Raw genomic sequence first — 25,012 nt, 5'->3', positions numbered from 1 at the left:
ATTTCAACAAGGATTATAGCAGCTACACTCTTCTTTAATTTGAACCTTTGAATCGCAACCTGCGAGGTCTCACATTCCGTCATATTGAAATCTCGCCGGTGAGTGAGGTACGCTGGGTAATTTGTGGCCCATAGTTCTTTGCTTGTGGAGTTTGATCTGTGTTTGATCAAACATGTTTTAACCGTTTGGCCACTCACTTCAACATCAGCAAGTTTGGTCACCAAACAATGTTTGATGATTTTTGGTTGCCAAACATTTCCCGTTTGGACAGGCCTTAACATTTAATTTCCTTGTTTTATCAGTTTTAGGCGTTTTCGGCCTAGCTAACTGTCAGACATGTCTGTGATTCGCTAGAGCGGAAGAGATTTGCTTGTGTGGCTTCTGATTGATAACTGACGTACTGACAACATGCGGAGTGTTCGCTTACTCATAATTATGGCCCAGTTTGTTTGAAGTTCAATCGATTCTTGATGTAGGAAACTCTTGCTCAGTCCATTTAGGACGATGCAGGTCTTTAGAAAGCTATAGTTCAGTTCTCCACTGAGGTTTTGATATGTGTAAGTTAGTGCTGATTTAGACTGCAATTTCATGCTGAAAGCACTCTTAAATGAAAAGACGGTGAATTTAGTCTTCCTGGCCTCAAAAGTCATTACAGGAGAGTTATTTCTTTTTATTTGAGCCACGATAAGCCTCTTGGCAAGCTAGCTCTAGGACAGAATTGTAGCAAGATTTTCAGTGACAATTCAGATTCTGTGGCTATGTTTTTCCAAATACAGACAGATATATTTTTGGCTAATATAAACCTACTTAAATTACTCCATTACACAAATACAGGGAGACATTTACTTTATCTATCTCATCACTTGTATCAGATATATTGGTGCTTAACATGGGGTTAACCTCATTGCACCTTTCCCTCTTGGATTGTTATGAAAAATTGTCGCTGCTAGTCATAACATGAAACTACCGTCAATTTTCTCTTTTTGCAATAAAACATGCCAAATTTACAATACTTCTGATCCATACAAAAACTAAGCAAAGGTCAGCAGCCAAATCAAGCCTATACATGTACATAACATTTTGGCTACTACATTATGTTAGTTTTGGCTTTTGAACAGGCATGTAGGCTGGCTAGGGCAAAAACACAATACTCCAACAAGGAGCTTGTTCATAGACAACATACATGTACATGTATGTGCAAAGTTTAAGGTCATACAGTGTGTATATATATAAATATATACCATACACCAACCTTCTGAACATTCGAGATCACTACCCGATACCATTCCACTGGTTGTGGCATTGTCGGTAGAAGAGAAAACGTCTTCTGAAGTGTCAGACCCCATCTGTCATGAAACAGGTTTCAAAAAATACACGAAAGTTTTCAAAAATTGTGACAGTCAAACCTGCCATAATGCTGTATTGCCACTTAATGTAAACACAATTCTAAAGGTAGTAGGCGATTCCAGAAAATATCCATACCGTAATACCACGGGTGGCTTTTTGGAATTCCAAGGGCAAGGGGGGTTCTTTGAACTGGAAATCCAAAGGCATGGGGGTACTTAGGATTGCAATTCCAAGGGCATTGGGGGAAGGGGATTCTAGAGATGACAAACAAGGGTGTGAAAGCACAAACGCACTGATGACACCGCTGACAATTTCAAGCAAGGTAGACAGTCAAGGTAAACTTCTGGGAAGATGTAAAAGCATAAAATCTCTTTTGTTGGAAGTTGTAGGGAGTCAAACTAGGATTCCACATTGCTGAAGAACGGTGGGGGTGCGGGTGGGGGTGGGGGTGGGGGTAACAATTTTCAAAGTCAGAGGGCATGGAGGGTAGAGCATTTTGGAATTTCTAAAGGCTAGGGGGGGGGGGGGGTTTAAAATGTTCATGCTGCCTGAATGGTAGGGTATGGATATTTTCTGGAGTCACCTGCAATACAAAGCATAAATTTATGTCGTAAACAATTTAGCAAAGTGTGATTATAACAATGTCAATTGTCTGTACATGTCCATGTCACCAACTTGAAAGCCTTCAGCTACTTTTATTTGGTCACTGGTAATATCATGGGACCAACAATTACTGTTAATCTAAAGACATGGGAAGTCTGGTTTTATTACAGAGGATCCCCACACTCAGTCTCCTGAGGATTTCCAAAGGTGACCTGAGACCAACCCAAGAGTACTGTCAATGACTGTCTATTACCTTAACCAAATCTGTCTATAAAAATAAACCTAAAACTTTCAGGCATAAATTATCTCGTCAGATCGATGTAGAATTGATGAATGTGGCATGTGAGAGAACTTTAGAGATGTTTTGAGATAGGAGGTTTAAAATATTTACAACAAGATACACTAGAACGGTTGCCTTTGGTCGATGGCCAAGATGTGTTCCTTATTCTGCCACCAGGGTCAAGAAAATCTTGAATCACATGGCCCCAGAACATCATATAAAGAATGAAGTCACCAAAGAGAGGGGCAGACCTAAACATATTTCAAGCCTGTTGCTGTCTAATTTGATGTTCCACTTCGAATTCAGTATTAACATGTCAATTACATATCAGAAGTTTGTTTGCAATATTGGTCAGGCCTGCGACTAAAAAACAATACTCTGGTTTCTTCAAAACTATACCCAAAATACTGTTACCTTAATATACCAATGCATAATATCCAACAAAACACTCCTGTTAAGTCTCAACTAATACCAACAGAAGTCAGTTGGAAAATTACAGAAACAAAGAAGTAAGTAGGTCAAAGGTGCCCGCCACGATAGAGAACCAAGTCAGTTTTCACAATTTTATCATTAGCTTACCGCTCTGAAAACCAGATGTGTAGAAGTAAACCTGTTGTAATTAATCACTTGTGAAAAAGTTCAACTTTGTATTGTGCTATTGATGATGTTTAACTGTGTAAATTGCCAAAACAGGGAGCAAAATTTAGATTTTTAACCAGGGATCCGTTTAATGGTTTGAAGCAGAGTTCCAGCTCTCATCAAGTGTTATTTGCGATGTGTTGAAGTTAATATTATTTGAAAAATCACAGATTTTACTAGTACCATGCAAAAAACTGATAACATGGAAAAATTCAAACTTGTACATGTAGATTTCTTCCACTCAGCTAAGCAAAATTCCAGTGCATGAATACCCAGACCACAATTACTACGATTATCAGTTGAGTAAGGCACAACGGAAGTTTGGTAACAACGTCAACAGCCGTGCATCGTCTGTTGCTCTGCTGACAATTTTGGGCACTAAATTGCTGCCAATGATGTCAAAGGCCAAAACGTTGCCACTGGAAACGGAGCCAGTTGCCCATGACAACCAACTGGCGCCCATTTTATGAACCTCATATTATCGCAGAAATTTTTGCTACACCTATACGCCTTAATCACTGATCACTTTGTACTTCTTCTCTTGAGGGTACATAACTGTATATCTTGTCGGCTGGGTATAATGACAACAACACAATTTTCTTGATAAAACCTGGTGACCAAGTTTTCATCATGCCTTACTCAACTACTAATTGTAGTAGGTCTTGTCGCGCAGCCTTTATGTTTTCAACTGACAATGTCAATTAAAATAGTTGTGTTATAAGCTTGAAGTAAAGTCAGTCAGTGTCTGCCTTTCTTCGCCAGTGGGCAGTAATGTGATTACTACCAAGCTAACTGGCAAAAATTAAAAGGTTTTGACTATTGTTAACACAATCAGAACTGCATGTATTTCAAAAATATCATCTCACCTGGTTTATGCCATACATACATGTAGCCAATTGATCACCATCTCCTTAAAAAACCAATTGGATTAATCAGTCACAATAATAAACTAAAGGTTAACCTTCTAATATTGATGTTTGGAAAAATGGCTACTTTGTATATTAAATTATTTCTAAATTTACGAGTGTCTTAATGTATTCCAAATTTCACAATCTGAGTAATCATGTGATTATCTGTTAATAATACACTTGAAAAAGAAAACTATTTAAGGTCTTGGCTGTACACTAATTGTTTACATATAGCGTGGGGGGTGGGGAGAAAAGGAATTGCCTGCAGTCAATCCTAAAGATTTTAGCGAACTCTGTTCACCCAGGAACAGGGAGCAATAGTACAATTTGATTGGTTAGTAACCTGTCAATCAAAAAGTGACATCAGAAGTTTGACATTCATGCATAATCCGACATCTGGAACACAACAAGATCAAAATACATATGGCCGAGTCTGGGGAAATTGTTCTGTTCAGGAAACATTGAAAGACCTTTCAAAAAACAGCAAACACATTGATCCAAAACCGGAGCATGAAGCTGCCATTTGAGTCTAGTCTGTGGACAGGTAATGTCCTTGCAGTCCACCTATGAAATACTCATGGGAATCTGCATGGTTACCGCTGTTATCTACATGTCACTTCACAGCGTTTGACACCTCTTTTTAAAATTTGCCACGTGCTTACACTTTGTATCGGCTAATTTCTATTGCAAGATATGTTTCAAAGTCTCCAAGTATTGGCTTTCGAGGAAAAAACTTTGACATCTTTCGTGAACATGTATTGTGCACATTGATTGTGCTGCCTGGCTGGTTGATTCAGTAGGACTGTCAAGTGCAGTACATTGCATCTTATCATGAGATCACGGATATCATATCTTTGTCCACTTTTTCTTCAGAGACTGACGTAGCTTTACTTCAAGAAAGCTATAAATTTGTACAGAGATGTCCATTTGTTGCATCAATTGATCAAGCTTATGTATCTCCATTTTCCAAACTTCACTTTTTTAAATGAACAGTGACAGAGTTGGCAAAAAGCTAAAAAATCCAGTGAAATAAGCAAGGAAGCCAAGAGCAACAACAACAAAAAAATACTACACCCCTTCGATTCTATAGGATTCAAGAACACCAATTGGTTCTTCAAAGGCCCTCAGATAGAAACAGTTTGAGGAAGCCTGCAGAAAAAGTGAAACAAATCTAGCAGAATAAAGCCACTAATGGTGCTTTTCAAACACATACATGTGCATGTACTGGACTTGAATACACAATGTATGGGTCTGGGACTCTCTATCTAACACTTGGACTAATGGTCTTTCCACTTTTTTGGCCATGCGAGTCCTTGCACTCACAACCGCCTGTTTCTACAGGGATCATTGCATGTACCTTGTTGGCTGTCATCCACTTCCATTTCAGTCTCGGCAACAACACCAGGTGTCTGAAAAAAAAAAAAAGAACAGTGAGATACTTCAATATTGTTATTCCGAAATTTGAGTTGTCAATCTTGGGGTGCAGCTTATCTACAAGTGTGGCTTATCCACTGGTGGTTACCGTTCTTTCATACTTATAATTAAAAAATTGTTGAGGTGTTGATACGAAAAATCATCCAACATCAGAAAACATCATTGCTTTTAAATTGACAGGACAGAGTCAACAAAGAAAAATCAATTAAACAAGAGATTATATCATATTACCATATTTTATTGAATATTTAGAGAGAATTTTAGGCAATAAACCTTGCAAATCGAATTTTATATGTGCTATATTTTCACGTGTGAAAAACCGATACGTCCAATCAGCTTCACGTACAGCATTCTTCACATGTGAAAAATATAACCAATCACCGTCCAGAATAGAGCCACTTAGCCAATCAAAGCGAAGCACTCAAGTGGCTTCCGAGAAGCGCGGTCTTGAAATTAGCGCCCGCTTGAAGTTTGTTTCTCGAAAACATGGCTTCAGCTTCCCATTTTAATTCACTTTCGGAAAAACAGCAGCAGAATGTATCCAACATCTTGAGTGCTAGCACTTCAGCTTCAGAATCAATGGACATTCAAGAAACCAAGGAAGTAAATTTAGCATCAGGAAGCCATGAACATTCAAGGGGGAACATTCAAATTTAAACAGTGTAAGTCAACAGAGTCTGAATTTGTTTTTGCACAGCGCAAAATGTCACCATTACATGATTGAATCTGGCAGTGATTAGGGACAATCAAAAATATTTCACACTTTGTATTTACGAATTCTTCCATATTGTATTTAAGCTTGTGCAGGATCTTTGTTTGCCTGTTTAACTGGACTGGAAAGCGGATTTGTTTTTTATTACGCTCGGTCATTCAGATCAGTCTTGAATGTTTTGCTGTCTGGCATGTTAATTAGTTAATGGCGGGTATCGGGAAAAATAAAACTGATTTAAAGGATATGTTTAATTCTCGCTATATATACAATAAACAAATTACAGCATAGAAAGTGCTTTGTACAGATTTTTATTCACTCATTGCAAAACTTTGAAAAACTCACTCGTTCGCTGCGCTCACTGGTTCATTTTCCAAAGTTTTGCAACTAGTGAATAAAAATCTGTATGTCGCACTTTCTATAAAGTAATCTATATATATCATATTATCATTATGATATTACCTCTCCAATATCTCTATTTAAGGCAGCTGGTTCATGGAAGAGCATCAGTTCACCATCTGTAAAAATATAATGGATTTATGATCTGATTGTCCCATTCTACAATGAGTTTAACTTTAAATACACTGCAGAACTTTACGTTATACAGGTATTATTACATGACTAAGTTAGTTGAAAAGATCAATAACTAAAATCAACCAATCAGACTGCTCCATTGCCAGTCCAATATTCTCTATGTATTGGACTGGACACAGTCTCAAACGATCCTGCAAGATCATTCTTGAAGATTTTTGGGTAGTTACAGTCTGTAATAAATCTCTAATTAACCAAGCTTGCTCAGGACCATACTACGAGAATATCGACCCTTGGTCTTTTTTGTATGAACCTCGCTGACCTCGGGCCAATATTCTCCCAGTAAGGCCCTCGCTCTTAGTTAATAGGATACATATGTATGGCATGTAACTCTTCTGTGGACAAAAACCCATGTTTTATCAGTGGGAGTAATAAATTAAGAAACGAAAAAAAAAACAAAAAAACACACACACACACACAAAAACTATGATTCATTGTATCACCAATCTTTGATTTCTTGCAATAGTTTTGTGTTTCAAGTGGATCCCAGGTTTCAGCAGACATACGTAGTTTGTTTTGAAAAAAAATCCATTCCTTACAGGTTGGCAGTGTCCACATAGTTCTTTTTATCCAGTTACTTCAGAACAATAATTAAGGGATGTAAAAACTTCTAGCTCAAAGTGATAATTCCCAGGTTTCACTTGTACAGCGTTCTTTAATATTATTGCAGTCATGACAGAATAAAACATAGACAGCTGTACAATAATATTGTGCCCAGCTTCGCAAGATTTTTGTTTAACATTTAATTTTTATTAATTTTTTTGATCTTATTATTTTCCCTTGCCAACCTGCACTGTACATGCAAAGTAGGTGTTCCTGATGGGACCAATAAGTTCAAATTTTTATGTTGTGTGGAGATTTACACACTGCATATTGCAAAGAGTAATTCAAGTAAAGTCATCAACAGTTATTTACCTGTGGAGCTACCACAACCTTCAGTGGCTGTATAAAGTTGCGACTGTTGAGGTACCTGACAAAACAACAAGGAGAGGAAACATTGCAAAACTCAAACTGGACATCAGACAGAGGTAATACAGGCAGTACAGGCACTGAAAACACTACTTAAAATTTTCAGCCTTTTTAGGGACACAACTGAATTATTACAATAGCCTGTGAGCAGGCTCTTGTGTTTGGGCTGGGGCATGAGTAGCAAAGCCACAGGAGACAAGAGACAAGAGACATACAGGTGTGTTGCAAAAAGCCATTGAATTTCAATTTCTGCCCTTTGGGGAGCGATAAATAGGTGTCAACTACATGTAATGTCATGCATCAAGTATCAAATAACTAGCCAATGGAAACTAAGGAAATGCAAATAAACATGACATTACTTGTTACACGTGGAGATGTTTATGAATCTATGAATCTACTAATCTGTGAATAGTGTAGAAGCTTCAAGAAAAGTTGTGCATAGAGCGAATGATTATTGCCAGGTATGCAAGTGTTAATTATTTAATAGCATGAAGTATGGAACCAGGATACTTGGTCAGAAAACCAGGGAAAACTTTATTCAATTATCCAATCGGACAGTAGCCACAGCAAAAACGGACACCAATGCTTAACTGTTTAACAGTAGAAACTGTTTACTATCCGTTTAGTATCCATTTGAAAGGGATCATGTAAAGAGTTTAAACACTTTTTTTATCTGTTTACAAACATCTAGTCTTCGTTTAGTGATTTGGGCAAAACGTTAGCACGGTTTTCTCATCCATTTATTTAATCTTCTATTTGTTTAATAATTTAGGCAAAACGCTAAAAACGGTTAGTTTCCACACAGGGAGCAGAGGAATCCTATTTGACCGTATAGGATATCAACAGACACGTAATACAATCCCATGCTTACAGTTTGATCACTTGCAGTGATTTGAATCAACAACAGATTGATTCACGCTTCAATTGTACGGTGAATTTTACTGGAAATACAGTCAAATAGGACTCCTCTGCTCTCTGTGGTTTCCATTTATACAATAAAGCTCTTGTGTAAACTGAGAAGATGAGAATATTGTGAGTTTTAAAAATTATTGAGACCGACGTTGACTCACGCACAATTGGTATATGGTAACCTTTATGATGACAGATAGCTAACTGTTTTAATAATAATTCTATTTTTTAGTACTACAGATGTCAATATTTCAAACATACCTGATCACCCTCCATAACAACATAGAGGACTGAATTGCCTGTTATCAATCTTCTAATTGTCTTTCCATCCCATACACGTGGGGTGCCATGGAACTGAAATGTGATGCTATCCTGGGTGACAGCTGCACATGAAAACCTTAATTCAAGAAAACAAAAGTCACCTATTTTTACTTTCATCTTACAAAATTAAATACAAATACACACTTAATTCTCATGTAATAAATTTTATTTAGAAGACTGTTTACCACTATTACATGAATGCAAGTTTTCAATCTTTACCAACATTTATTCAAGCACGAGCTTAAATTAACTCCCAGGCTTTAACTGTAAGTTGTTACTACTAACTGTTTTACAATATAAATTCACTTAAATCTGCTCAGTTTCTCTAACACTATGCAAATTGAACAAATGCAACTACCACAGTCACAACTATAATTTTTACACCTTTCTGATAAAGTGATTTTTTAAAAAAATCAGTACAAATTAAATTAAGCAGCTCTTTCTGCAATTCCCCCCCCCCCCCAAAAAAAAAACTGAATGCACTACAGCAGTGACTATTACCACTTATATGAGAATATTCAGGGTCCAACATGTATTTAACCCAAGAGTTAATTAACCAAGAGACTACATCCTATCAAAAATTTCCATACCTCCCATTCATTAAGTCAAAGGTAGGAAATGCCTCCTGCAGTTGATGCTTCACCATATCCTCATCCATGTTTTTGGAAAACTGGACATACTTCTTATATTGTCCCCGGATTGGCTTTTTAATTTGTGCCATTTCAATAGTATTTGGTATATACACTTTGCCATTTTTTCTGCTGTAGTCATCATTCTTGAGCAAAACAACAGTTCTAGAACCTTTAGGTTTCTTGACTACTGCCTCATCTGGCGATGCCATGACTCAGGCATGTGCAATGTTTTCTGAAAAAGAATAAGTAATGTTTAAGTCATCACAAAAGTCACATTTGATGACACAGGCACAGAGTAGTTAAAGCTGCAGTCACCATAAACAATGTATTACCACTATGTTACTTCCATTAATGCACAAGACCTTCAAACTGATTGGATGTTTCCACTTCAAACTACATGTAATGCAGCATCCTTCACTTTGTGATCACTTTTTAGGCAGAGGGGAGACGAGGCACTATCCAAGTTTACTGATCTAATAACCTTGTTCTTAAGGTCATCTAATCTCAGAGGTTTAGACTGTGTTGCATATTTTTAAAGAATTGAGAAACATGATGGGAGATGATCAAAGCAAATTATATGTTTAAACAGCTTTCAACAGAGTATGCTTAATTTCATTGGATATAATCCTGTCAACTGCTTCTTGAGAGCATTGATAAAGACTCCTGAATTGTACAAGCATCCTTTTTGAAGGATATTATAATGGTTAAAAGTTGTTATATTTATTTTTTCCCTACATGTATAAGAAGAATATCAAAAATATGTTATTGATAACTAATAGATGACTCTATAGCCAGCTCTGAGTCATGTACTGTCATCCAAGACTAGAAATTAAATATTTATAAAATATTCATTTTGTGGCAACTATACTCTTAGAGGTACATTATGATTTGCAGCACTGTCAAAATTTGAAATCAAACACGCTGTTGTTCACCGTGTTTGTAAGGGCCAGTGTCATCTCTTTTTTAACCCAATAGTGAATTAGTGACATTTATTTCCTGTTTTTTTTTTCCTTTCATAACTGTGGTGATGGTTAATCCATTTGTAGATAATAAATACATGCACAGTCAAACCTCCAGTTGCCACCACCTCTTGTAACTGACCACCTCTCCTCAGCGACCAGTTTTCCAAAATACCAAAAGTTTCCCAGTCAAATCACTATATGTGGGATGTCTTGTGAACGACCATCTCTTGTAAGCAACCGCGACCACTTTTAGAACTAAAAGTTTGAAATTTTCTTTTGTTTTTAACCTCTCGTAAACAATTACCATTTGACAGATAATTGAGCGGCGATTGGATAATAAGGTGTTATAAATTTATATTATTGCATTCCTGGGTTGTACAAGAGACAGAAATTCTCGATGGGAAAAACAGGAGTTTTTTCTCAAAATTGACTTTCCGCAAGTAAAAACAGTTAAAAATTTAATGAGAAAATACACATACACTGCACTCTGTCAGTCTTTAGTGAGGCAACAGTTTGACCCAATATGGTCTAAGTTCTTGTAAGCAACTACCTAGGCTTGATGTTTGGGTAAACGCTTACAGGAGGTTTGACTGTACAGTGTATATAGATCTAGGTAGAATTAATTATCATAATGATAGTTATGATCATGGTCCCACCTTTGTGGAACCTAAAACCTATGACAACAATGTGTCCCTTTAAAGTGCCATTATGATGAAATTTCCATCTTTCCTAAGCCATTTTAAAACATAAACAAGCTGTCTGTACGACAAAAAAAAAATGCTGTTTTACTATTTTCAAATCTCTCTTTTCATACCAGAGATATTCAAGTTTTTAAAATATGCAAACAAGTGATGATGTCATAAACTCAACCAAATTTTAATTTGATCAAACATGACGAAGAAAGATATCTCAGCTAATTACTTGCATCAGAAATATCTGATTTTTTGCAGAAAGATTCTACTAGGTGTGCTCCACAATGTGAGCCTAACAGTTTTGTTACCATGGCATCATACTGGGTTCCAGACCCCCCTGATATTATTAGCTTTTATGGCCACCTTTGGCATTCCATTTTCAATTGATATTTGCCAATGGTGCCTCATCTCCATGATACAGTAAGCATATAAATTTATTAAGTTGAGTTCCTGGCCTTGTTTAATGTTTTTTGAGCTGAAAATCACTAAAATATTGAAATCAGACTGGAAAAGAGTGAGTTGCCATGGGAAAGGAATTCTTAGTAAGAGTGTTCATAATTAACCACCGTAACTATTAAAACTAAAGAATTATGCCTGTATTCTTGACTTGGAATACTTACATTCATTTAAAAACCCTAAATGCTTGAATTGACTTCAATTGCAGCAATAATGTTGGTCTGTATTAATTACACATTGACTACTCCCTTAGGGTTTAATTAGCCTAATTGTCACCTAGGAAATTGCAAAAATAATAATTAATATCCAATCATTTCGCTTTGTTTCAAATTGCATGCAGAAATTTGAACTAGTCATGAAATATTAGCATTATTAGAAACTGGATCTTCATTGAATAATGCAATTCAAGACTTTTCGTTGGCATAGCCATCATGGTATATGAGCCATTATACCATGCTCTACAAATATGGTAAGCATAAAATTATGTGTAATCTTTTGGGGTGTTTTTAGATTTAGTTTAATTTAATTTTCTATATTTCGTAGACGTTTTCGATAAAACAATTGAAGGCTTGCAAAAAGGGCGTATACATGTAGAGCATTTTGGGCAGATTTTTATTTTTTGCAGGATTGAGCTAATTTTTGGCAGACTGACTTGTTTTGACATGAAAAGTATCATTGCGTAAAAGATGCCGCTCAGAAAACTGAGTTTTTTTGCATACGTTATTTTTCAAAAACGAAGCGCAAATCAACAAAAACAATTATGCAACGATGCTTTTCATGTCAAAACAAGTCAGTCTGCCAAACATTGGCTTGATCCTGCAAAAAATAAAAATCGGCCCAAAATGCCATATACGCCATTTTGGCACAAAAGCCTTCAATAATTCCACTAGTCCAGCTGTTAAGGGACAAAATTGTTCCATTTTTGATAAAAGCATCAAACTTGGCAGGGTTACTAACCTCTATAAGACAAATATTTCCTGATATGGAGCCATGCCAAATTTTCTTCCAGAACCATGGAATGGGTATGTCAAAAATATGGCATACCAGGTCCTTACATGGAAACCAGGCTGATGCAAAATACCAATTTTTTTTTTTGCCTCCTGGGACTACTATGCCTAGTGTTTTGCTTTTTTAATACAACAACAAATTAACCATTGCCTTTGAGTCTTGAATTAAGTCACATGATAGTCACCTGACCATTATGTTCAATTACCAGCAAAGCAATATGCACTGATGAAATCATTACCACTTTTAGAACTACCAAAGAAATCATTCAAGCTCAGAATTAAAAACAAACTACTAAGTGTTCTTGAAGCTCAAGATTCCTTCATTGAGGTTCACAGGATCATTTCTAAATTAAAATGCCAACCAACAATCAAATGAACAAACAAAAAAGATATTATCTGTTATATCACATTCTTTCCCCACTTTTTCTTTTTATTTTATTCACTTTTTTTTCTATCTATTTTTCTCTATTTGTCATAGTAATAATAATAGTCATAAAGGTTATAATATCCATATCCATCAAGTTATCCAGCAGACTTCTGATGGCCCTACGCTCATGGATTGAACTCAGCACCATAAGTTAAAAGCGGCAAGACTTTAAGGACTTATAATAATAGTAATAATAATAATAATAATAATAAATCATTTGTAACTATTGATAGACTGGCCCGCCTTGACTAGCATAGCTATCCGTGGGCCAGTCCACCTGTAAAATGTAGGTTTTGTTAAGAAATAAGATGATGATGATGATGATGATGATGATGATGATGATGAATGATGATGATTTTTTACATACCAATTTTGTCAATTGCAACATAGATCCTATTATCTACATGTAGACTAGGAAATTCAAAACTCGAATGTATGTTTTGGATGTGCCAAAAATGTAACATCAGAACTAGACTGTATGCAAGCCATCAAATTGAGGCTGAGATACAGAGTCAATTTATATAGGTTTGATTGACTTGATTTTGAGTTATTTGCTTACTGTGATTGAGACACCTTTTCTATTTCACGTTTGAAACTTTCAAATATGCAAGAATAGATCAGGTATGTCACAACACTAGCTGAACTTTTTGGTCTGAAGGAAATGTTTTGAAAAACAGCTTTTATTGGCTGTAATGTTCCTAAGCCTGCTTTTAAAAACACTAGCTGAATAAAGGTTCTTTTAGTCGTAATTTCCACCACAACTGCACAAACCAGTACAGTCAAGATAAGCCTTCAAGCATATGTTAATTTTGTAAGAGAACAAGAGTTTCCAATCACTTTCCTGCAGTATTTTTCAAAGGAAATACAGAAAAAATGTAAATAGCATTAAAATGTAAAATACATCGATCATATCAATTTAGATACTGCAGCCTACGAATTTGTTTAGGTTGCTTTTAAAGTACAATTTAAATTTAAATGAGAAAACAAGGAAACTTGTAATACGACCTACTGGATGGTATGTTTTATGTCTGTAAGAAATGTAATCTTTAATCTTCAATCTTTAATCATTATTTATATATGGTAAAAATTCATCAGGTACAATAAATTCCAGTAACATGTCTAAGATCCTAAACCTAAAATTCTATTCCTAATATCATATTAACTTATAACAACATTCTACTAATAAACTTGATTCTCATGATTACAGGGTAAGCTGTTTCAAACAGTTGTGCCGCTGTAACTAAAACTATTTTTCATGTAGTTAGTTCTCGGAAAGGGAGAGTCCCTCGGAGCATAATTTGATTTATTTCATGTTACAAATTTAGAAGTCAGATATTCGGGAACCTGAGACCGTTTTTAAAGACTTGAAAACCATTAGGGCTTTCTAAATTTGACATTGAAATTGCAAGCCTTTCTAGCTGAGTTTGTGAAATCAAAGTAGGAATCGACATCAGTGTCATAGCCCGATTAAGTTATTACTCGTGCAGCGTGGTTTTGTAGTTTGTGTAGCCTGTTAGATAATGTTTTGTCACAATTACCCCAGACTAGGCTGCAGTAATCAAAGTGAGGTTGAGGAAGTGAGTTGCATATGCAGAGTAAGGTAGATTGAGGCAAAAATGACCTAAGGTGATTCCTTTGTATTGCATTGCACATCCCTAAGTCATGAGCCTGTGCGCGTGCAAAACATAAGAGACTCCTCAAACTAAGCTCGATAGCGAAATAAATGCTCCTTTTTTCTTAAACAAGCATGGTGACCCCCGATTTTTTTTTTCAGGTATTTGCTAAGAACAGTCTAACAAAGAACATATTTGAAGAAGAAAAAAAGTTTGATAGTAGAACATATTTTTGTTTTGGAAAATAGTGTCCGTACTGGGTGTATTTTGGCCGAGGCGAGGACTTCAAGCTAACCACGGAACTGTCTGAAAAAGTGCAATATTCCCCCAACCAGGCAATCAAAAATGGCTTAAATGAAGCAATACTGCTTATCTGAATAAAAGAAGCTTTACTTTCAACATAAAATTTTGTGTCTTTCAAGCAACTAAGACTTAATTCTGAAATGATACCGGTTTCGCCCCATGGCGAGTTCGCCCCCACCGAGTTCACCCCCACTGTAAAATTTCTATTTCGAGTTTGCCCCAAAATTTTGTGTTCGTGTTTACATAGTTGTCATCGAGTTATTAAACATTTGCGAAGAATCATTTCAGTCTATGAACGTTTACGTCATCTCACCATCAACTCGCCCCAAGCAAAGCCACCTGCCACCACGCAAAGTTTCCTCGCCACCAGTAATCTTATAAGGCAGTGGATAAAAGAGCGAGGAATAATCTCTATATGCAACTCGATCGAGTTGGGTCCATGTAGGGGCAAACTCGCCATGGGGCGAGAACGGCAGCTACCTAATTCTGTGTGGTGATTCAAATTTTTAACGCACAACCAGTAAAAACACCCCATTTTAAGAGCCTGCTGATGCGTTTACAAGCACAGTGACTCCATTTTTTTATTGCATTTTTTTTAATGTTCATATCATGAATGTTAATTATGCCAAGTTGCAAAACAAGTTTGATAGTAGAACAATTTCAAGGGAATTACCTATCTCAATTTATTACAGTTGATGTGAGAATTCCACGTTAGATTCTCATTGACATTTACTCCAAGTGATTTCACAGAGGAAACTTGTTTAGTCGGAACATTATTAATGGAGAGTTTGAGTGTATCAGATAGAGTACTTAATCTTTGCCTGGAACCGATCAATATAAATTCCGTTTTTGTAGCGTTCAAGGTAAGTCTGTTAGAGACAAGCCATTTGCTTAGTTTTTCAAGGTCATGAGATAGACTGAATTGGATGCAAATCAGAACCAGCATAAGTAATGTGGGTGTCATCAGCATACATTCTAGGTATGCTAAATGAGAGACAGTTAGGCAAATCATTAATATAGATTAGAAATAAGAGAGGACAAGGATCGTTCCCTGTGGCACACCACATTTAAGAGTGATGAAGTCAGAGAGACTTCAGAGCCATTAATGGAGCACCATTTGTGTGTGTTTATTCAAATACGATTTAAACCAATCAAGAGTTTTCCCTTGAATTCCACCCCGAAATTAGTTATATCCTGTTAAGCCAGACTTTAGCAAATCACCTCAATAGCCAACATGGATCCATCCTTTGTCTCAGCCTTGATTTGATGCAAAGCCCCAATATGACATTGTGCATGCCAAAACACAAGTTTCTAAGTTTGAATATCTTATTACTCTATATTGTAATGTTCAAAATAATTACTTCTTTTTTGTGAGGAAAAACGAGAAAGAGAAAAAAAATTATTAATCGTGTTAATGCAATATTCGGTATTATTCTATTGTTTATTGAAAATGATGGTCACGTGACTAATCACATGACAAATTTTTTGACTCCTAGATACTTAATAAGTTGCTGTTATATTAACAAGCAAGAAATCTAGGCAGAGTACTCAACAGAAGGCTTAGAAATAAGCATTTTAACTCAGCCTTGTTCTCATGTAGGGGCCTAATATGTCATTTTTTGACATGCGTGTAGTGTGGTTCTGGGTGTAAATTTGGGATGGCTCCATATCAGAAACTGTTTACCTTATAGAGGTTAGTCATCCTCGGAAGTTTCATGCTTTTATCACAAAATGAACAATTCTGGTTATTTTTGGCTCTTAACAGCAGGACTACTCGTGTTGGTTGGATATGAGATGATTATGGCCAACTTGGAGCTACACGCTTTGTTGGCTATAGATCTACCATCTAATATCCAATGTGTGCTCATGGAATACTGTAATTGTTACATCAGCTAACTTTGCAACACAGTTCACACTCTATATCTTATTAACCTAAAGGTCCTGAACATGCTAAATCGCCCAGACAGTTAAATAAAGGTTTTGTTGTTGTTGTTGTCGTCGTTGAACATCCCGAATCTCAAAGATCAATGAAAAGAAGGCCAATGACAGGTTGCCCTTCGTGTTTTGTCTGTTTACCTTAAAATGAGGCACCACCAGAGTGTAATGTATCCTGGTTGTCATGCAGTGCCTTCTGGTTGCCACACAGTGCATTCCAAAAAAACCGGCGATTTTGCATAGATTTCTTAAACATTCTGATTATAACTGGTGCTTGCTCACTGTGCTCCCTCTGTGGCAATGAAAGCTCAAGATTTTAAAGCTCTTGTCACTTAAAATTAAAAATAATTTCTAAGTGTTGAGAAGTTTTGAGCTTTATTGTAAAAAAAAAAAACGAGTAAAACAGAATCTCATCCTAATTGCCTCTTCTGGAGGTCATACACATACCAGGGGTTTATGATTAGTTCATCTGCCCCCCTAATCGAGGTTGAAGTAACATTTGGAAAGCTCACAGATTTGTTCCTGTCCCCGTAATTAAGGTGTCCCTTAACCATTAGATGCAAATATTTTAAGAGCATTCTACTAGGACCTTAGAGTTTGTAATTCCTTTTTGATGGAGATGTCCCAAAGTGAAGGTTCTTCTGCTCTGTTTCATGTGTCTTTGTGCAAAATGATCTGGTTTGTTTACAAATCCTGATAAATGTCAAAGGCCAGATTATGCTCAGTTTGATGTGTAGGTGTTTCTTGGATCAGTAATTACTCTGAACCTGGGAACAGATTTTTTGCATACTCTGATTGGCTAGGTATGTTACATCACTTAGCATAGCAATACCCAATGTTCAATCTTCTGCTAAAATTTTGAGCTCATCATTGAACAATGGTATTGCTACTGTTAGATACAGTTCTCACCAGAATGTAGCAGTTCATAGCACCTCATGAAGAAGGGGATAAATGGTTGCAAACACTCCTCCATAAAATAATTCGTTTGCAATTTCTTGTCCTGGAGGAGCAGGCACACCTAACCCTTTCATAGAATCCTGAATCCACGCCTGTAGTCTATTGTGAAGTGCACGAAATCCTTGCAATAGTTGCAGAATATGTGGAAGGATCCACATGTGCTTTGACTCAACCTTCGGTCTGACCACCCTCAAAACTATCCTGGTTCCCATATCGTTGGCCAAAGTGCTATACTTTTTCAAAACACTACCACAGTTATTTCTTTCAGTCAATTAAGGGCAGAACTATCGCCTGCATTTGCATCTAGGAACTTGATTTTGTGGTTGCAGGTCCTTGTTCAATGGTCGAGTTTTCGATTCTGAGCATAAGCTTAGTTCAAGTACTGTAGATTAATAGTCAATTGTAAACTTCGAATTTAAACCAAAATTTCTCAGGCAGCAGTTACCAGCAAAGTTTTAAAGGCATGCTATATCCACTTTTCAGTCGTACATCATTAACCCAGGCACGACAAAACGATCCAGTCAAGTTTTGCCCGTTCGCTTGATCAATGATCACCTGATGTAACCTATTATCATGTGACTTCTCTTTTCCCGCGCTGTTCGATTCTCTGTCCCGTTTCTCGAAAGCCCCGAAAACTTTTCGGGCCCGTAAAGCCATAGTAAAATCTCGAATCTTACGTTACAGAGCTATTTCATTCACATATTCTTTATATTAAGAGAAGTTTCCTTCATACAAGAAGTTTCAGGCGTTTACACTTCTCCGTTGTTAGATACAGATGAACTAAAAATGGCTTTTCGGCCCGAAAAGTTTCCGGGGCTTTCGAGAAACGGGCCCCTGTGAACCGGCTGAAATAATGTGATTTTGTTACTGTCGGTGACAATATATTTTTACCTGATTTGGTATATATAAAAACAATTACAACTACTAAAGCCTTACAGTCCCGGTAGCCACTGGATCCACAGTCCCCGTTTACCATTCGTTTCTTCCGCGATCTGACAAGTGATAACACACGACAAAAATATGACGCCGAACAGAAATCAGGAATAAATAAGGTAGTCTCCTAAACAATCGAGTCTCTCGTATTAAAACGCATACGAAAACAAACGGAGCTGCGTTTTCGCCTTCTCGGGATCTCAATTTCCACTGAACGACGAACAATCCCGGAAGTTGAAATTGCTGTGCAATTATATAAATTCTTACCTCGAAGTAGTTCCTTTCTCTGGACAGTGAACAAATCAGTGGAAAAAGGACCATTGGTACCAGAATTCACACATAGTTCACAGATTCACACATAAATACACGAAAACTGTCAAAATACATTTGTACAAGTCACTGCATCCGAGAATGTACTGTTGCTAGCATGCTTTCTGGGAATTGCGGAAGTCAAGGTCACGCGATTGTATCGTGGTTTACATGGCGCATGTGCGTTGTATTCGTTTCGAGTAACCTCGCGCGCTCGAATTTCTGCACTTTTTTCCGCCCCACAGGATTACCTTTTTGAAAGGTGACTACGTATACTTTACTCTATAAGCTATTTTCGCCTTAAAGAGAGCAAATAGAGGAGGATAATCTGCTAGCCCATACGGTTTTAACATAACCGGACTTTTGTTTCTTCGAGGTGAAATTAATTATATATTTTAGTATCTGAAACAAACCACACAATCGCTGCATATTCTATCTGAAATATAATGACAGCACGTGGCAACCAGGGATAAAAAAAAAGGCCGTGTACAAATGACAATCCATTTTCTCATTGAAAATCGCGTTCCGCGGAGGAAATAAAATAGAAGCTCCTTGCTTCCTCAGCAACTAAAACAACGAGAAACCGGAAGTAGAAATTACTCTAAATACTGATTCTTACCTCGGAATAATTTCTTTCTCCAGCACTTAAAAAAATTACAACAGAGCGAACAAAACTTCAAACAGCTGCCATGATTTAGATAAAAGAGGTGCAAGCAAAAAAATGATACCTCGGGGTTTTTTTGCTACAAAAACATAACAAAGAGTCATGACTAGGACGATACAGTTGATAGAGCGCATGTTCCTTGTATTGTCCGTGTTTAATACTCGCGGAATGTTTCTGGTTCTTCGGTTCATCGTCTCGCATAGACATGCGTGTATATCATCGAATAGCTATTTCAACGAGAAGTTTTAATTCTAGTTCTTTGATAAATGTCTGATCCTGTCCACTCTTAGTCGCCGACCAAATCGCAAGACACACGGTCGCTTTAACAGGTATCAGTTAGGCCTTGTAAAGTTATGAAATGGGGAAGACTATCCGAGATTGCTCATCGTGTCTAATTGGGATCGGAAAAGTGTTTTAAACAGTTCAAGCAAGCCCGAGAAGAAGCTGCAGTTTAGTGATGAATCTCGACAAACAGGGCCGACAGCTAAGCTAACACAATCTGTGCTGTGGTATTCTAGTTGACCCTAGTTGCCTTGTTTCGCGATACATTGAGGCGTTTACGGCCTCTGACTAAAGCACGAAAACTCAAAATGTGTACAGCATGATTACATAAAACATCGCGACTGATTTTCTTCCCATGTGGCAGGGAAAATTCACCTCTAGCCGCAACCACACGATGGAAAAGCGGAAGCAGTTTAAAACCTCACGCTAGCTTTGTCTAGCTTTGTCTAGTAGGCAAAGAAGTTCGAAACTGTTTCAAGAAAAACCCCTCGACGATACTAATACAAACATAAAATCTTACCTTGTAATATAATGGGTGAATTGCCAGAGGGGAAGCCTATAAGAATCGACGTTAAAAGAAACCCTGCTCGCCCGTCTTAACGGAACCAAACTAAATGGAAAATTGGTCCAGTCTGGCGGTTTTTATATCCACATTAGCTCAAGGTCACGTGCTTGCACGGTTTGCCACAAGAACCAGTTTGTCTGGTGGTGACCATGGATACCGAACCATTGTGTTCTATTTTTGTGCGGAAGGAAAGGCAATTGCCTTGATTATTTCAGTAGCAGTGCTCTGGAACTTTCCGAAAACGAAATGCCGGAAGCACAGTCGTAGTGTGTCACTGACGCGCATGTGCGATGTACCAAATTATTCCTTCAGTGTAACCTCGCGAAACTTCTCAGGTTGCTGCACATGATTAACCCTTTGGAAGAAGATTAGTCTAGACGACCTCTTCTTTCGGTTTAAGCTATTCCTCTTTGTACGCCGAGGGAAAGCAAATACAGGAGAGTAATCTTCTAGCCCCATGCAGTTTTAACGTATCTATCTTTTGCTACTTGACGTAAAAAACACCGCATCAGATAATCGCTTCACATTTTATCTGAAATAAAATATAACAACACATGTCAACAAGGGATAAAAAGGCTGTATCCGAATGACAATCCAATCTCTTATTTAAAACGCGTTGAAGGAAATAGAACTCTCTTGCTCTTGCAACTGAAACCAAGAGATAGCGGAAGCAGAAATTGCCCCTTAAAATGCGATTCGTACCTCGGAATAATTTCTTCCTTTACTACAAAAAAAAACTGTCAACAGAGCTTCCAGAATGAAGATCACAGTGGTGCAAGCGAAAACAACACCATCGTGTTTTTGGTACAAAAACATAACGTCACAAGACGGTACGGTTTATACAGCGCATGTGCGCTGTACCGTGTTTACTCGCGAGCTACCTCGCGTGAAATTTTTCTAGTACGTCTGTTCATCCACTCGTAAAATGTAGTTCGGAGACTACGGACAGTGTGTGTACACAATGCTTTAGCTATTTCATCGGGCGACTTAGCCTGCGAGCAGGCTCTCATGCGTTGCGGTAGGAACAAAGTCGATGAGCAAAGTCGCGCTCGCTCGCTGACTCGTCTCTCGCGACTTAACTTCCTAAATTGTTTAGCTAGCTCTCTAGTCCTCTTATCCTTTTAAAACATATCCTCCATGCAGATAACAAGAAGAGTCGCTTTAATAGGTTATATTTTACAAAACCTTACACGGCTTTGCACGAGACAGATTTAAAATTACGAGCATGATTTTTTCTTAAATTGTACAACACGAGGTCCAGTTACTAATAAATCGTATCAATAACGAATAATGGAAATTAAAAAACAGTCTTAGAGACCTTATTTTGAACGAATGAGTTTCAAACACTCTAGGAAACACTAAGATGGTAGCTATTAAAGCGGGTGTGATTGAGGTGCGATTGGCAATGGTATCAGTTACAAAAAGGTCTAATTAGATACCTGTAATTGGACACCCACGTGATCGCCCGTCCATTACGTGACAAATTATAAGCGGAGAACCAATCAAGATCGAGAATTTTGTCATTTATACGATTACTATCATTTTCATTATCGTATCGTATCATCACCTTCATCATCATTACCATCATCATTCAACCATCATAATCACCATCCTTAGGAAGTGTTAACACTTAGCACTAAGGTTTGCATTTAAGTAAGGTTTGTTTTAATATCGATTGCTCATTGTTTAAATCTGGTTATTAAATTCACACAGAGTGCTGGTAGGTATTTCACATGTTACAGAGCAATAAATGGCGAAACGTAAACTTCAAGTAATACTGATGAGAGAATGATCTACAGCATCCCTTCTTGTTACGGAGGAAACTGCTCGACCTGTACGACTAAAGTTTCTCTTCAATATAAATTACAGGGTATTGTTTATTAACATTAAGTTAATGATAATAAGTTAGCCTCAAGAGAGTAACCAGTCAATAAATGACCACTACAGTTAATCTACAGAAATCTTACCTACATTTGTATAACGCTAATCTAAGTCGAATATCCATGAGCAAAGCTTTTAGTTTCTAGAGAATGTTGCTCTGTGTCGACAGGCAAGTAAAATTTTTAAGATACGTTATTAGTAATGGTAATATAACTGAGTGGAGTCCAATTCGGTCTGTAATCATGCGTGTGATAACAAAATCGGAGGACCGAGCAGCGGGAGTCGGGGTCCGATTTGTTTACAGACCGAATTTGAAGACACGAAGTCTTGCTATCAATTAATCATAAAAATTACAATTTCCGAGAAAAGAAGAACATCCAAGTTATGAAAAAAAGGAAAAATTTATAATAAAAGACTGACAAAGGAGGCGTTTATTGTTTAATGTCGCTCTGAAATTGAGATTAGTTGATTTAAACCACAACTTTGAATGTTATTAGCTTATTGAACTGTCCGATAACAACTTGGCAAGTGAATAAGTGAAAAATAGGAGTTTTTTAAACCAATCACAATCGAGGAAATTGTAATTTTTATGATTGCTATATTATTGTTATTTAGAACAAGTAAAGAACCTAAAGCATAGACCAGCTATAGCTAAAATACGATCAGGCAACCACAGACTTACAATCGAAACTGGACGACACTGTATTCCTAAATTACCTGAATCTCTTAGGATTTGTCAATACTGCCGCTCTAACCAAATTGAGGACGAAAACCATTTCTTATTTCATTGTGATCATTATTAAACTATTAGGCAACGAATAACAAGTGACATTGTACTAAAATACCCATCATTCGATCTCTTGAACAATATTGATAAAACTCTATTCCTATTTAATTATGTTGATTCGTTTATTTGTAAGAAACTAGGTTATTTTGTGTATGAAGCATTGCATATAAGAGAAACTTGTAATCCTATTTAATTTAATGTGGTTAGTGGTATTGTTATTTTTAATTTCTTTCTGTTATATATTTTATATATTGTTATTCAAGGTAATACCATCCATATATATGGGAATACCAATAAATTGTTGTTGTTGTTGTTTTTACATAGCAAACTTACTATTTCTACTTTTGTGGTTATTTCCGCAAAACGTTGATGCGAGTTTCTACTATCGCGATCTACTGAGTATTCCCTCTTGAAGATGTCTTATAATCCCAAATTATTTTCTTCTAACAACATTGTACCTCAGTTTGAAAGGTAAACGGCATGCACTTTGTTCAAATTCGGCTGAAGAAAATCAGTTCTAGTTTCAGTTGTTTGCTTTTTCCTTGTTAGTCTCTTCAGATGTAGACCAGTAATCTTTGTTTCACTTAAGAAATCCACTGGAAAATAGTCCTTACGACTCATCAGGAAGCAAACTCTTAAGTTCGTCTGCTTTTTGTCTTAAACATCGTGCCGCTCCAGATCCCTTGTCTTCAACTATGTCTTTGATGGTGTGATGCAGATCTATGGCACCGCGTATCACTAACACAGCAGAGACTCCCATCATCACTTTACCTGCAACTTGACCAGCAACTTTGGTTCCACCGTCAATTAAACCAGTCCTTGCAACGTTTGCTACACCATCAACCGCTTTGTCTTTAAGGGACATTCTTCTTCGTCTCGGAGGTTTCATTTCTGGTCTCGAAACTTTGAGCGCAGAGACCATTATGGGATGCAAAACCTGATCCCATAGGAGCCCTTTGACCAGGTCATTCTTGTTTAGCTCAGCAAGGCAGCAAATGTACAACAAGCGTACGTGTTCTTTCGTTTTCATCCACAATCGGATAGTATCTTTCATATCGTTTACGCTGTCTCTAGTATCCTTCAACTTCTCTTCGGCCTTCTTGATTTCTGAAGACTCTATGGAAGCTTCTTTTAACCTTGCCACCAGGTTTGTACTAGCTCCAGCAACACCAATACCCACGCCTGCTATTAACAAAGGCGAAGCAGCACCCATTGTCATTGCTGTGGCAATTCCTCCTGCGATTGTGAGAAGCCCACCCGCTATACTACCAACTGTTCCAGTGGCATGTGCTTTCTTGGACGCTTTCCACACTCTATCAATTTTGTCAGCTGCCTTAAGGAAACTCGCAATGGTACTTTTCGCTTTGCTTATTATTGTGTTGGCCTTCACCACAAGCTTTTCTAAATCCTCTCTATCTTCTTGCTTTTGAGCCTCGGACAGATCGCTAAACTTTATCGGTTTCTGAAGGATTTTTTTAACGCGTTTTACCTCCTACAAAATTAAAACCAAAATGATTGATTGATTTATCTCATTACCCTACAAATCAGAAACAGGGTTTTGTTAGCTTTCCTTGAAACCAGGACAATCGTAGGAAAGGAGGAAATTTAGGGTTTCCAGCATCAAAAGGTCAACAGCGGGAGCTTTGCGGGACCTTTTAGGGTATTGAGCCGAAAAAATATGACAGGAGATAATGCGTCGTTTCAGAATTGGTACCTCTTAGGGGTAAAAAAAATTTCAAGCCACGCCCACAAAACAGTATCTTGATACCTCTTAGGGGTTCTTTTCAAAATTTCCGACGAGCACCCCGCTCCTTTTTTATGTGGGAGTCGCATCGGGCATTTGATGCGTCTTCAGAGTGAAACCTCTGTTTTCAAATTCTTCGGCGTAATGTGGACG

At 37.2% G+C, this 25,012-nt stretch overlaps 2 protein-coding genes across 2 annotated transcripts in view; both read right to left on the bottom strand.

The window, feature by feature from the left end:
- The window catches only part of LOC110049569 (uncharacterized), a 39,351-nt gene extending 18,398 nt beyond the window's left edge, over nt 1-20,953 (bottom strand). Inside the window, exons 1-8 of the mRNA XM_089286067.1 lie at nt 20,403-20,953; nt 9,301-9,574; nt 8,651-8,786; nt 7,427-7,481; nt 6,383-6,438; nt 5,135-5,186; nt 3,736-3,779; nt 1,253-1,346 (exon numbers count right to left, since the gene is read on the bottom strand). Coding sequence (XP_089142193.1) covers nt 1,253-1,346; nt 3,736-3,779; nt 5,135-5,186; nt 6,383-6,438; nt 7,427-7,481; nt 8,651-8,786; nt 9,301-9,551 — 688 coding nt within the window. The 5' untranslated portion in view covers nt 9,552-9,574; nt 20,403-20,953. The remainder of the gene's footprint in view (nt 1-1,252; nt 1,347-3,735; nt 3,780-5,134; nt 5,187-6,382; nt 6,439-7,426; nt 7,482-8,650; nt 8,787-9,300; nt 9,575-20,402) is intronic.
- A 1,136-nt stretch (nt 20,954-22,089) lies between these two features.
- LOC110062108 (uncharacterized) overlaps nt 22,090-25,012 on the bottom strand; it is an 80,705-nt gene continuing 77,782 nt past the window's right edge. The window contains exon 22 of the mRNA XM_089286961.1: nt 22,090-24,607. Within this exon, the coding sequence (XP_089143087.1) occupies nt 23,726-24,607 (882 nt within the window). The 3' untranslated portion in view covers nt 22,090-23,725. The remainder of the gene's footprint in view (nt 24,608-25,012) is intronic.

This window comes from Orbicella faveolata, unplaced genomic scaffold (assembly GCF_042242905.1).
Source record: "Orbicella faveolata isolate gen_17 unplaced genomic scaffold, um_ofav_v1 contig_14, whole genome shotgun sequence".
NCBI classification, from domain to species: Eukaryota; Metazoa; Cnidaria; class Anthozoa; order Scleractinia; family Merulinidae; genus Orbicella; species Orbicella faveolata.
The sequence above is the reverse complement of the archived record's forward strand: the minus strand, read 5'-3'. Positions and strand labels throughout refer to the sequence as shown.